This window comes from Phragmites australis, chromosome 4 (assembly GCF_958298935.1).
Source record: "Phragmites australis chromosome 4, lpPhrAust1.1, whole genome shotgun sequence".
Taxonomy (NCBI): Eukaryota; Viridiplantae; Streptophyta; class Magnoliopsida; order Poales; family Poaceae; genus Phragmites; species Phragmites australis.
Window position 1 is genome coordinate 35,715,179 of NC_084924.1, and position 14,498 is coordinate 35,729,676.

General features: G+C 41.7%; 1 protein-coding gene across 7 annotated transcripts; it reads left to right on the forward strand.

The window, feature by feature from the left end:
• Positions 1 to 5,472: 5,472 nt before the first annotated feature.
• Positions 5,473 to 14,472, forward strand: LOC133916248 (histone-lysine N-methyltransferase EZ3). Of its 7 annotated transcripts, none has more exons than XM_062359848.1 (17): positions 5,473 to 5,632; positions 5,750 to 5,863; positions 5,971 to 6,302; positions 6,857 to 7,018; positions 7,684 to 7,768; positions 7,868 to 8,005; positions 8,125 to 8,172; positions 8,248 to 8,382; positions 8,653 to 9,302; positions 9,438 to 9,588; positions 12,332 to 12,549; positions 12,744 to 12,875; positions 13,219 to 13,309; positions 13,398 to 13,445; positions 13,539 to 13,667; positions 13,778 to 13,855; positions 14,101 to 14,472. In XM_062359848.1, the coding sequence occupies exons 1-17, from the start codon at positions 5,585 to 5,587 to the stop codon at positions 14,287 to 14,289; spliced, it is 2,748 nt and encodes a 915-aa protein (XP_062215832.1). In that variant the 5' UTR covers positions 5,473 to 5,584; the 3' UTR covers positions 14,290 to 14,472. The 7 variants fall into 7 exon arrangements, with proteins under 7 accessions (XP_062215832.1, XP_062215834.1, XP_062215830.1 ...); XM_062359850.1 differs by having other exon boundaries at positions 8,248 to 8,319; XM_062359846.1 differs by having other exon boundaries at positions 5,971 to 6,298; positions 6,850 to 7,018.
• The last annotated feature ends 26 nt before the right edge of the window (positions 14,473 to 14,498 follow it).

Genomic DNA, 14,498 nt, shown 5'->3' on the forward strand with positions numbered 1-14,498 from the left:
ACCGCGATCCGTCGCCTCCCCATGCCCAACTCGTCGAGACACCGGAACCCTAATCACCGTCGCCCGCCATTAGCACGCCTCTCGGAGTTCACATATCCGCCACCTCTTGTGTCGTCACCAACAAGCCACCTACAAGCTTTGCTATAGCTTCTGGAATCCGGCCATGCCCTCGCCTTCGCCTCCTGGTCACTGGAACCCCGTCGTTGCTGAGTCTCAAGGTATGCCACCGCTGCTCATCATCGCCAGCTGTCTGCGCCACTTCTCGGGACTGACTGATACACTAGGTGAGTTCACCACCCCCGCGTGATGCTATTCCTCCGTTCATCGTTGCCGCCAATGAGTCAGAGCTCGATTTTGGCAGAGCTCCGATGATGCGCCATCGCACCATGCTCGTCGCTGCCCTCTGTCCTCGTCAGCCGGTCGCCTTCTCTCCTTGGTTGTTAGATCTAAAGACAACGGTCCATATTAAACCATCCAAATACCCCTTCTCCAGCAAATTAGAGGTTGCCACGTGTCCTTCATAATCCAATCATCCATGCTTGCCACCTCAGCCTTCCACGTCAACAACTCTGCTGATGTGCCATCATTGTCAGCCTACTGTGTCATCGAAAGTCACCCAGTCAATTGTCCAGTCAGTAATCCAATCTTTTCCAATACATAAATAATTGCAGAAAATAGCTCTTTTGCAGAAGAGTCCCTGGGTCTTCGAACCTCGCATCTTTTTTGTTTTAGCTCCAATTTGAGTGATTCTTATGCTCAGTTTTTTCTAAAAAAAGATCTATCCAACCATACTAGTTTTATGTATCAATTCTCACATCTTTATAGTAGTTTTTTATCATTAATATCTAGATCCCTACAACATGAGGATATTATTTTGATTAGTAAATTTATGTTTATTTCATTGGCATTTAGGTCCTAGCCAGATCTACATGTCATTGTACAGCAAACATAAGTTTATGATATTAAAATAATATATTAATTTGTAGATCGCACATGTTAATGATTTAGTTAAACATTTCTATCATTTCATGTGAAACATTAACCCTAGTTCTTATATCTTTATCTTTCTTCGAAAGAAGTCCAATCGGTTCTATTTTCTTTACCTAGCCCAACCATAATCACAATCCATCATTCTGTTTCTTTTATGTTTGTAATTTGGAGTTTACTTGTGTTTATTCGATGTTGCTTTTGTTTATCGACAGAATTCGTGACCAGTCGATAACGCTTTGAATCTATTCAAGGGATTTCAAGATCAAGATTTTGACAACACTGAGCAACATTGGGTAAAAGGCAAGTGTACTCCTTGATCATTCTGAACCTATATTTTTAAATATTTTATTTTACAAATTGCATGCAGAGTCTATTAACCTGATGAGTAGTCATCTATGTTAGGGTTTACCCTAGTTTTTCCTTACATCCCTTGAAGCAAAAATGGTTTATGGTTAGGTGTCTTTTGTGGGTAGAAGTGCTTAACCATGCTGTCGGAATGTTAGGAAGTGTCATTTACAGAAGCAGTGGACATATGCAGTGTTGATGGTAAGCTTGATATAGTAACATAGAACCCTAGGACTTGGACAAAGAGATGGTTTGATAATGGTAGTTCATGTGGTGGGCTTGTGGATACGTTCCAAACAAAGGTGTTAGGTTTTGTTAGTTATTTTCCTGTTGGATGGTCTTTATCTAAGTGTCACATATAAGGACTGATTCATAGAGCGACAACCTAAGAACTATCGTACCAATTATGATGCCGATATAGGTAAGGCTTAGCATATTGATTAGACACCTGGCTCACATTCGTTGGGATACTAAGACCTAATTGATGGACCATATTTCATAGTGATCTCCTTGCGGTACACCACTAGCATGTGTTAAGTGTCTTACAAACACGGTAATATGGAAATCACGACTCGTGAGGAAAGCTGGACAACCATGTAGAGTGTAAAATATGATATATCAGTCATACTCACAATCATGAGAGACTTGGATCCTCACATGATTAGTTGGTTTGGATTATGGTTATAGATATGATTTTGGTTATAGTATGGTGATGGTTATGGTTTGTAAGGTGGGTAGCCTTGGGTGACAATTATTGGGTTTTTTGGGTTACTTTCACTTAACAACTATTTAATTCTTTTAAGGTTCAAATGTTTCCTTTACTCGTATTTATGCAAATAAACCCTTGTGTTAGCCTATCATTATTATAAGCTTGAATATCACTATTCTCATGTACACTTGTTAAGCGCGTAATATACTCACACTTGCTATTTTTTCTATGCCATATGGCATGTGTGGTGCTGCTCAGTGAGTGAAGATATTGAAGACTATCAAGACGGGTTGTGACGTTCTAGGCGTGTATCTCCCGGTTGGTTGCCTATGGTGTTGTTGGGCACCAGTGCTTCTGTTCCGCTACTGATTTTTTCACAGAAGATAATATATGTCAATTGCTGTAAGAGTTAACGTTTATTCTATAAAAGTATTACTTTTGTTACTTCACCTGTGACGTCTTTGTGTGTGTTGAACATCCTGGCACATAAGCCGCATCTGGTTTTGTCCGTTAAAATCGAGCATAACATGAGGCATCTTTTTCCCTTATCGAGGGAACAACTCCACTTGACCGCTTGTGACGTTGCAACACAGTGGTTGGCCATCTTAATATCTCCTTGATACTTTGAGGTGGATGTATGGCTATATCTTTAGCTAGCCTCCTGCTTCGCACTCCTTGTATTCCTGATGTTACTAATTCTCTTGATGAATTGTCGTAGAGTCTCATCGTTCTCTTGACAAAAGCGTTGCAAGTAGTCATCTTCCTAGAACACTCATATGTTCGTTGGAATTTGCCCAAGAAAATATCACACAAGTGTTTTCATAAGTAGATCAATTTTGTAGGAAAATTGTCAACCATGAATAGACAAACCCTTCAAGTATTATGGGGAGGCAATTGGTCATGACATTCTCATCTCTTCTGATCTCTTGTATAGTTGTTGTATAAATCTAGAGGAATTCTAATATATTAGAGCTTTCATCGTACTTCTCCATTGAGCTCGGTTAGAATCTATCTGGCCAATGCGTTGTTCAAAGATCGAGTGTGAAAGGCCGACACCCGATAACCACAGTAGTCCTTCTCTAGTAGTTAGAGGCATAGCCCTGACCTTTAAAAATCGTATTGACTTATTCCGAGAACTTGGCCAACCTTTCTAGGAGATCTATCTCAATTTTTCACCTTATTTCAATGTTCATTGATCTCATAGTGTAAATCTTGATTAGGGTGGTCTATGGGAGGTGTCGCATGACACTTGTCGGCCATGGGCCTGCACCATTTCATATGCTGGTCTAACCTCTATCCATCAACCTGGGAAACTAGATTGGAATTGTTTTGGCATGAGCTATCCGTTCGAGCGGTAGATTTCGTTGAGTTTGAGATTTTTTTAGATAAACTCCATACATTTTTGTGAAGATAGTAAGTAAGAGCCTTTTTTACAGCGTATTTCACGTTTTGAACCAAAATTTTAGACGTTGCCAAATGACAAAACACATTAATTTATCTTGTTAACAGGTTGACTTTGGAAGGTTTAATGGGCGCGCCTTATGCCTTATTGGATAATTTTTGGGTGGGACCTTGTTAACCCGTGATGGTTGGTGCTACAGCTCAGCGCACAATTCATCGCCACCGTCATATTCCACACTCGTCCTTTTTCTCCCGTCTTCTTCTCCTCCACCAATGTACACCTCCGCTACCACTCCCCTTGCACGGCACCGCCGGTGACTGCCACACTGCCGTCTACCCTTCCTCCACAGGCAAGGTCTCTGGCGTGTAGCTTCGTCTTCAGCATTGGCGGTCACATAAGTCGCGACCCATCACGCTGAAGGGAAGCCTTCCTGAGCATTAATTTTTTAGTTTAAGATATTTTTTGGAGTACACTATGTCCGTTCTAACCGTTAAGATATATATATTTAGTTTAAATCAGACCTGTGCATAAAAACCCATACCCAAAAAAGCCCGAATCTTGCCCGAGCCTGGCCGATTTTGCCTACCTAGGCTGACCCGTTGACTGCTATGAACAGGACTGGGTGGCAATTTATAAGTCAAAAAAATTAGGTCTGACCCGAGCGCATCAAAACATTAATTTTAATTATATTTACATATAAGATTCACCTGGCAGATCGAGCTCGGCTCGAATCCTGCCCGACTATGGCACAACATTGCTGTCTAGTGAGACTACCTAAGTACTTGTACATTACAACAATAATATAAATATTAAATACAGTAATATTAATTATAAATTTAAGGTATGAAAATATTGATGTGTTATGAAAACACTATCGAACTAATACATCGAGAATAGTGCTATAGTTTGATTTTAGATAGGATTAAAAAAAGAGAAGTAGGTTATCTACTAATTTTTCTTCTAATTTTTTTATTTATTTTTATTAATAAAATAGATTTCATATATATAGCCGGTAACAAAGTGGGATGCTAGAGGGCGAGAGTGGCTGATAAAAGTGAATAAATTACTCAAATTTTAGAGATTTTTATTAGATAAAAGAAGAATATAGTGACAAAATGATGCAAGAACTAACTTATATTTTATACAATAGAGATTATTAGACTAGTCTTATGCATCCATTTTCGGTTTCAAACAAACCGAGTTTTCTACATCCCCGTCCCAGCCTGGCCGGCCCTACCCATGCTCAGTCTAGTTTAACTTCAATTAATTGCAAAAGTCTGCTCCCTCCGTTTTAAAATAATTGGTATTATTGATTTTACTATTTAAACTTTGGCATTATTGATTTTACTATTCATATTTTGATCATAAATTTTAATCAAATATGTATGAAAATAGCTCTAAGCATATACTCTCTTCGATTGCAAATGTAGATCGTTTTAAATTTATGTATAAAGATTAAGAAAATAGATCAAATGATCTTATTACACTTTATTTATTCTGCATTGAAAAAAATAACTCATTTATTTGTGAGAATGATAATATTTATTAAACAAGAATAAGACAGAAATAAAAGAGAAAAAAATGCATAGAAGTTCGAGAATAACTTATATTTAGAGAATAGTTGAGGAGACTAAAACGATCTATATTTGTAATCAGAGGGAGTAATATTTATAAAGTTCATTGACGGTGGATCTAACAATATCATTTTTATTCTACTTGAAAAATATATTAAAATTTACCAATCAATATTTAAACAGTAATATTAACAGTGCAAGTATTCTGAAATCTGTTCGCAATAATGGACGCATCTGCACCGCGCGTGACGCGCGAAACGCCCAAACCGGCAGCTATCGGCCAGCCCATCACCGAGCCAGGTGAGCGCACCGAAAAGCCCCGTACAGCAGGGGCCCCACGCGTCGGCAGAGCACCTTCTACAACTGACACTTGGGTCCATACGCCCGCTCCTCCCCACTTGTCACCGACAGGTACACGCCCTTCCGCAGAGCTGCTCCAGGAGCCGCGTCGGCTCCAGCTGCTGCTCAAGAGCCGCGTCGACAGAACAGAACAGAACAGAGGGGCCTTGTCGCGCGAGGAGGGGGGGACGAGGTGGGGCGTCGCAAGCAGCTCGCCCCACCGCCATGGCGTCCTTGTCGAAGGCCTCAGACTCCTCATCCCAGCGCTCCAAGGTGCGCGCGGACTCTCCCCTCTGCCTATCGATTTTCCGGTTCTCCGGCCCGATCTCCCCAATCTGACCGGTTTCGATCTCTTCCGCTTCGTGTTTTACTATTTTGGGTGCTCTGCAGCGGCCGGATCAGGGGATGGGCAGGGACGCAGCTGCCGCCTCCGTCGTCGCGATTCACAGTAAGCTAACGCAGCTGAGGCGCCAAATCCAATCCGGGCGCCTTGCACACATCAAGGTGAGTGCCCGAGCCGATCACGACGCTGGAATTTCGCGGAGAACGCGGGGTCTGGATTGCTCAATCGGGTACTGGTGATGGATTGGGTGTTTGGTTTTTTTTGGTAGGAGAAGGTGGAGGCGAACAGGAAGGTGCTGCAGAGGCACACCTGCGCGCTGTTCGACGTGGCCGCCGCGGCGGAGGCGGCTTCGAGGGGCACGGAGGGCGGCAACGCGCTATCGCAGCGCGCCGCGGAGGGGCAGTCCAGGCTCGTGGGATCAGACCTGGCCAACGGGCCGGGTGAGAGGGACGTGGTGTACGTGCAGGAGGAGAACTTGGCGGCCGGGACGCTCGTGCTCTCGAGCTCTGGCTGTGCCGCGCAGAGGACCGTCGTGCGGTTCGTGAAGCTGCCGTTGGTTGAGAGGATCCCTCCATACACCACGTGGATTTTCCTGGATAAGTATAGTGCCATTGCTGTCTTTTGATTACTTATTACCTGACTGCCTTGCAATTTTAGAGGAGTTCACGACTTCATGCGTCAAGTTGATCTTGGAATAATGAGATTATGGAGATAACACTCGATTGTGCATGCGTGTTTATAAGATGTTTCAACCCAACGTACGTAATTTAGTCATAGAATATAAGATAATATTTTGGGCCACAAAGAGCGAATTACTGTACCCAATTTAGCTTGGGAATTGCGTAAACATTTGTAGTATTTATTATATGTGTTTGCCATCTCAAACATGGCACCTCAGATAGTGGTATTATTGTGTTCATATGTTTTCTATGGAATGACCAAGGGCACTAATTCAGTAATTTGTAATATTCATGATCATTCTAAGAATATTTTATTGTATGGGTCATGCAAATTGGCTTAAGTTTATTTGCATGATTAATTCCAAGAGTAGTTATTTTGTTATGTGCATGCAACATTGATATAGCAACCCGGAATAAGTATTGCATCCGTTTTTATCTTTGATATTTTATTCTTGCTTAAACAACACAGCGCAGAAACCAAAGAATGGCCGACGATCAGTCAGTTGTTGGTAGGAGAAGAATTTACTATGATCCAGTTGGAAATGAGGCTCTGATCTGCAGCGACAGCGACGATGAAATTCCTGAACCGGAGGAAGAGAAACATCTTTTCACAGAGGGAGAAGATCAATTGATATGGTAATATCCTCTAAAAATATTGATATGGTACTGAATCATAGCATTACAACAGAAGAAATCAGCTACGCCAAAGGAGATTGGTTGTCACTGGTTTATACAATTAGTTGCACAACCTGCATGATTATGCTCAATTTCCACTTGTTTGAGATCTTCCTGAGATATATTGGCTAGTCGGGGAGGTTGTCACCCAGTCAACCATAGTTTGATTCTCACCTTCTACATGTCAAAGCTATGGTGGACATCTCTCCACCTAGTCGAGGTTTCTTTTTTTTTTTGTGTTTGGTGCCTTGCGTGGTGTGCATACCCTATACTGTTATGCAGTTAGTTCATTTAAAGTGATGTTATTTGCACAACACCCACAAGCTTGACTGTACAGTTCCCATGGAGATAAGTAACTGTGACCATAGGGAATACTAATTTGTCTAAACATGAATACGAATTTAGTTACTTTTGCACACTGGAATAAGAACTTGTACTTCTTGTTTAATTAGATCTGATCAATTTTGTGATGATTCCCCTGCTAAAAAAATCACTACCTTAAATGTTGGTCCTACAACATGCAAGCTTGTCAATTCCATCCATATATCTCTTCATAATCAAATCTTACAAAAATATTTTTTTCCTATAGGAATCCATGCTTATCTGATTTTGTATAACTGCTACAGGAAAGCTACTCAAGAACATGGGTTAATCCGAGAGGTTGTAAATGTTCTCTCCCAGTTTATTGATGCAACTCCATTAGAAATTGAGGTTGTCCATATCCTTTTCCCAATATTTTTAAGTTAGTGAAGTCACTAGCAAACCATATATAAATATGATTGTGAGTTTTCTCTTTCCTTAAAATGACAGGAAAGATTTGAAGTTCTATTTGAGAAAAATGAGAAGCAATCTGGATGTTCTGATAAGATACAGAGCCAACTTTCTCTTGACAAGACTATGGATGTTGTTTTGGATTCTTTTGATAATCTCTTCTGCCGCAGATGTTTGGTATAGTTCCACTTCTGGCAATCTGTTGCTTTTACTCCCTGTTTTAAAGGCTGTGTTTTCTCCATTTCTTCAACTAAACTCGCAAGGGTTTGATTCACTTGGGACATCTGTTCACTCAGGTTTTTGACTGCCGTCTGCATGGTTGCTCTCAGAATTTAGTATTCCCAGTAAGTCATAGATCATCTTATTTGAAATTTCTATTTTTTTCCCTGCTAAGTATTTGAAAATATTTTACTTGTCAGAGTGAGAAGCAACCCTATGGCTTTGAACTTGATGAAAACAAGAGGCCATGTGGTGATCAGTGCTACCTTCGAGTATGTTTCCTCCCGAAATATACTACCATATCCACTAACATTTTCTTTTTTGGTAATCCTCAAGTAAGTTTGCATAGAAACTTGCATCCCTTTTCCCCTGTGGTCGATTTGAGAACTGTCTTAAGGAGGTTTGATTGGTATGGAACATGGACATCGTACACTACACTTTACTATGTTTGTAGTTAATAAGCTTTAAAATAAATCCACTGATCAGTTCCTAATACCTTTTGAATTATTTGGTACATTTTTAGTGAGCTTATGTATTTTTGTAACAAGTCACAACAATTACTTAATTGTGCCACAAGGCTAATTTTAATTTTAGTTTGTCCCCAGAGAAGAGAAGGATTTCAAGAGATGCACGATGATGATCATGATGGTTGTGCAACATATACTACGGAATCAAGAACTGCCTCACACAAAGTTGATGTCAATATATTGTCTGAATCAGAAGATTCAAACCGAGAGGAAGACAAGATTAAGTCCGCTATATTTGTTGGAACCAGCGGATCAAAAATAGTTTCTTCTGCGAGTGCTGAAAAAAGCAATACACCGCCTTCTGGGGATACCTCTGAAACCGAAAATGCATCCTCTGATTTACCCCTCAGCATTTTAGGCAAGCACAGGATTTCAAAGCATGGACCCAGGTATAGGGATCATTCTCCTGGTAAAAGGCAGAGGGTTTTCACTGCAGATATTTCTTTTGCAAGCAGTATACTGAATAAACATTCCATTCCGGAGATTGGTGACACAAGACTAGATTCTAGAGAATCTGGAGGCGATCAACTACCAAGTCTTGATGACTCCAATAAGAAAACTTCAAGCAAAGATATATGTGGAGAAAGCACTAGTACTACTCAAAATGTGGGAAGAGACAGTAATAAAGTACCTTCCACAAAGACTTTCTTAGAGCACACTCTTTCTTGTTGGAGTGTCTTAGAGCGAGATTTATACTTGAAGGGGATAGAGATATTTGGAAAGAATAGGTAATTTTATATTGTATATAATGAAACATTGTCTTTTCTTGAAGTGTTATTTACCCTAGTATTATTGAAAACAGAGCTCCCTTATTAATTTAATTTATGCTCCTAGTTGTATCTTATCCTTCATGTTGGCCACAGTTGTCTCATAGCTAGAAACCTACTATCTGGCCTGAAGACCTGCATGGAAGTGGCCAACTACATGTATAACAATGGTGCAATGATGGCAAAGAGACCTCTCTTGAGTAAATCCGTCTTGGGCGACTTTGCAGAGACTGAACAAGACTACATGGTACGTGCTAACTTGCACTCTTAGCTTTTGTGCTTGATGTTGTTAGTGATATAGAGCTCTTATCCATTGCGTATAGATTAGGTTACTAGAGTCCTTATCCTGTACTCCTCATGTACTCTATATATTGTCCCCATGAGCTTCTATTGAATATAAATTGTTATTCCTAACATGGTATCATAGCTAGGTTTAGATTTTTCTTTTCAGGACGCAACAACTCATCCTGTTTAGATCTAAGTTTTGGCTGCTTCCCGTCGGCTTCTCTTCCTCGTCAACTCCGATTTATTGCCTTGGTCCGCTCCTCGGTTTGTCTGTACGTGGGTTTGGACTGTTCTAAGGTCGAGGACTACCTTCTGGCCTGTCGATCTGGTCTCCGCAGTGCTGTTCACGGTCATGCTCAACTCCACCTGTTCAAGCCCGATTGGATCTGTTTGTTGCTTTCATGTTGTCGTTCTAATGCCTCCATCGTCGCTTCCCCGTGCTTGGATGGCTTAGCTGGCTGCTGCTCTCCTGCGCCTGGCTGCCATCCTCCCGCGCTGACCTATCGCTGGCGCCACCGACCCATCGTGCGACGCCCGCCGGCCTCCCACGCTTTGCTCGTTGCCCGTCGGCCTCCCACGCGCCGTCGACCGCCCTTCCTGCCCAGTGTCCCGGGTCTCCTCTTTGTGCCCCGTGCTGGATCTACACCGCGTGGGTCGCCTCTCTCAAACCTCCTCCCATGCATGGCCGCCTCGCGTCGGCCGGCTTCGTCCCGCTGCCAGACTCGTGCGCCATTGCCTAGACTTGTGCGCCGCCGCCTCATCGCTCGCTTCAACACAACTGCAGGGATTTGGTCCACCACCACAACGCGCTGCTAGGTCGAGTAGCACTGCTGTCCTGCTATGCATTGTCGTGCTACTCTGTTGCCCTCTCGTGGGCTACCTTTTGGGCCATATTTTCAATGGTTGGGCTGCCTAGTGTGTGGTGCTATTGTTGTGTGGTATTTGGGCTACTGCTAGCTTTTGCTTCGTCGTGTGGTGGTGTTGTCGCTAGGTTGTGCGTCTTAGTCTCGTATTAGAGTCCTTGCAATTCCGTCGTGTCCACATCTGAGTCGGCTCGTCTCTCTTTGGTGTCGTCTATGCCGTGCGAGTTCACATATTCCGTCATCCATTAGTCGATTTCCTTACAATCGTTCTTGATGCAACTTAGCCATCTAGATCTTTTCGTAGCGTCAGTGACAACTTCGTTTGTTGTCTTGCTACTCGTCATTCTTGATCTAGGGCATTCTTTTGTCGTCTTGGTCTTTCCGTAGCTTTAGTGACAACTTATGTCGGTTGTCTTGCTACTCATCGTCGCTTTGTTGTGGTTCTTGACCAAGGACATTCTTTGTTGTCATCATCACGGCTCTACTTTTTCGGCTTGATTCGACAAGATTACAAGACTCCACTCTACGACGGCTTTGAAGAGACAAAGTTTTTGGATTTATTCGTCTAAGTTTATTACTTAGTGTCACATCTTTCAAATACAATGCTACTGCATACGCTTTGCATTTGAGGGGAGGGGGGGCTAGGGATATAGAGTTCTTATCCATTATGTATATGTTATGTACTAGAGTACCTATCCTGTACTCCTCATGTACTCTATATATTGCCCCCGTGGACTCCTATTGAATACAAGTTGCTATTCCTAGCAGATGTCACCATTTAGTATGCATTCAGATCAGGAAGGTTAAAAGAACGTTAAGTGTTGGTAGTACTACTGTTCTGAATTCAGACTGTTGCTATGCTGTAGTGAGTATGAGTGTTATGATTTGCTACAGAGTAGGGAACTAAGAATCACATACATCGAATGATACTTGTTGCATGGTTTTGTTGTTCTGTTTCTGATTTTGAAGTTCCGTTTCTTTCAATTAGATTAAGTTTTGTAAGTAGTATCAGTGAAGTTTCATGGTATGTAGAACTGGTAATAGCCAGTGCTCTTAGGTGGCTCCAGGTTTTCAGCTATTTGGCAGTTAAGAGTTACAAATGTGGGCATTTTATCAGGAACAATATTTGTAATATTGTTGAGCAACATGGGAAAAGGTAAAGAAATGTTAGTTTACACAGTGACAGAAACTGGTCAAATACACAGGTACATGGCACAGGTTTCCTTTTGGAATCAGACGTCTGGCCACCATTGTTATCAGATTCAGCCTGGCCATCGACCTGGCCAAAGTCTGGTGGGGTCACTTGTTGAAACGTGTGTTTTATGCAGGTATAAAAAGTAGGGATGAGAAAAAAGAGGTAGCCAAATAACCGTATGCTCATGTCCCAAGGCCTTATATATTGCTATTCCCTATTCGCATAATGGTGTAAGCTCACGTGCTTGGTTGGCTTGTTACCTTCTGGAGGTGCTTGTTTTGAACCCCATCTCTGCATTTTTTTGCGAAGCAGTACTAAACAGTGTCTGCTTGGGCTAGACCAACTCCCGTTTTTCTCAAAATCCAGTCGGCTCTACTGGTTTTCTCTGGTTCCAATGATGCAGGCCAGCTGGATGAGGCTCTGTGTCCTTTTTTTTCTGGTCAAACTTCGGGCGGTCTGGGTCTGATAACTCTGGTTACCACCATTAACCAGCCAAAATCAGCTTTAAGACCCTAGCTCCACAAATGAAGCGACTAAGATATAGCCTCAGTACTACTGCACAGTCAAAACATAAACAGATTCTAGCTTTTGTTTTTCTGTTGGCATTGGTATGCTAGTAACATGATTATTTGTCCATGTCTTTCTAGGAGCAAGACATGGCTGCCAGAACAAGAATCTATCGTCGGAGGGGCCGAAATCGAAAGCTGAAATATACCTGGAAGTCTGCAGGGCATCCAACAGTTAGGAAAAGCCTTGGTGATGGGAAGCAATGGTACACACAATATACACCGTGTGGATGCCAGCAAATGTGTGGCAAAGATTGCTCCTGTGTGGAAAATGGAACTTGTTGTGAGAAGTACTGTGGGTACGTTCCAAGATATGCTTAATTTTCCCTTTTTATTGAGCAGAAATCTGTTGGTCCTTTGCCCCTGTTCTCCCAGTGATTAGTATGAGCATGCTAATTCACTCAAAACTGTTTCTTATATTATGTACTAATGAAAATGCAAAGCAAAAAATTTGACACCGATTTCATTTCTGAATTCTCATGATTATCAATAGGTGTTCAAAAAGCTGCAAAAACAAGTTTAGAGGCTGTCATTGTGCAAAAAGTCAATGCAGAAGCAGACAATGCCCATGTTTTGCTGCCAGTCGTGAATGTGATCCGGATGTTTGCAGGAACTGCTGGGTGAGGTAATCAGCACTGGCCTAATTAACGACCTTTACTCCTTCATAAAATTGTTGAAATATTGATCATCACGTGTGGACTTCTCTTCACGCCTCGTTTTCCCTTATAGATCGCACACCAGCCTATTATTTTATTTTTATATAAAGATAAATAGGAAAAGTTTCACAATTAGGTTAGGTTAGATTTTGCTTGCAAAAGCGCACGGTAGGTAAGCAACACGGTCAAGACTCAAGAGAGACTTAAAAAAAATTGTTTACTGCCTATCTTGTTCTATTGTTAGCTTATTCATATTTTAGATTTGTATTAGTATTAGTTTATCAAACTTTACATGATGTTCATTCTCTTCAGCTGTGGCGATGGTTCACTAGGTGAGCCACCAGCAAGAGGCGATGGTTATCAGTGTGGAAACATGAAGCTCCTTTTGAAACAACAGCAAAGGGTGAGACTGAGACTGTACTGTGTTATTTGTCCCTTCACATCATTGTGCTGTACCAATCTTAACTGCGTTAACTGTTGACCATGGTCAGATTTTGTTAGGAAGATCTGATGTTGCAGGTTGGGGTGCATTCATTAAGGTCAGATAAGCAAGTGAAGAAGCACATTTGTCTGTGATGCTTACTTTTTTCTTATCCTGGCAAATTTTATTTTATTTTTCTTGCACTATGTAGAACCCTGTACACAAAAACGATTATCTTGGAGAATATACTGGCGAATTGATCTCTCACAAGGAAGCAGACAAGCGTGGCAAAATCTATGACCGGGCAAACTCGTCATTTCTGTTTGATTTGAATGACCAGGTGCTTCTTTCCCCTCCTCTCTGTTCTTCACTGGATTGGAATATTTGTTTAATTGCCAGTTGGCAAGGTTAATTCAAAGAGGTAAGCTTTAATTCGGCTGCTTTATACAGTATGTATTGGATGCTTATCGCAAGGGGGACAAATTAAAGTTCGCAAATCACTCATCTAACCCCAACTGCTACGCAAAGGTAAGAGTTGTCATTACTTCTTTTTTTTTAAAAATGGGGCTTCAATTTTTGCCACTGCCCTGCCTTCATTGGAGGCCATATGAAGGCAGGCTATTTGGCGAGAGCTGGGGATCGAACCCCCGACTCGTTGGTTCGCCCCCTTTGGGCTTACCAACCGAACATTCGCTCGTTCTCAAGAGTTGCCATTACTGAACACCATTTAGTTATTTATTACTTGCTCGTTTTAATTTCATCTTACTTTCCAGGTGATGCTGGTGGCTGGCGACCATCGGGTTGGTATCTATGCAAAGGAGCATATTGAAGCTAGCGAGGAACTCTTTTATGATTATCGTTATGGACCTGACCAGGCTCCAGCCTGGGCTAGGAGACCAGAAGGATCAAAGAAGGACGAAACATCTGTCTCTCACCATCGAGCACACAAAGTTGCGCGATAGTTGAAGAGTAGCTCCGGATGATACAATCTGCTGCATATTATATGATAATAAATACATGATTTAGTCCAAGTTCATTATACAAGGACCATTTGTTGGTAGATAAACATATTATATACTCCTTAGTAAATAGACTCTCAGACATCGAATTTGCAAATAAATGAAAATAAACATTTGTGGACTTCAGGGATAACCTCGCTACATTGTGAGAA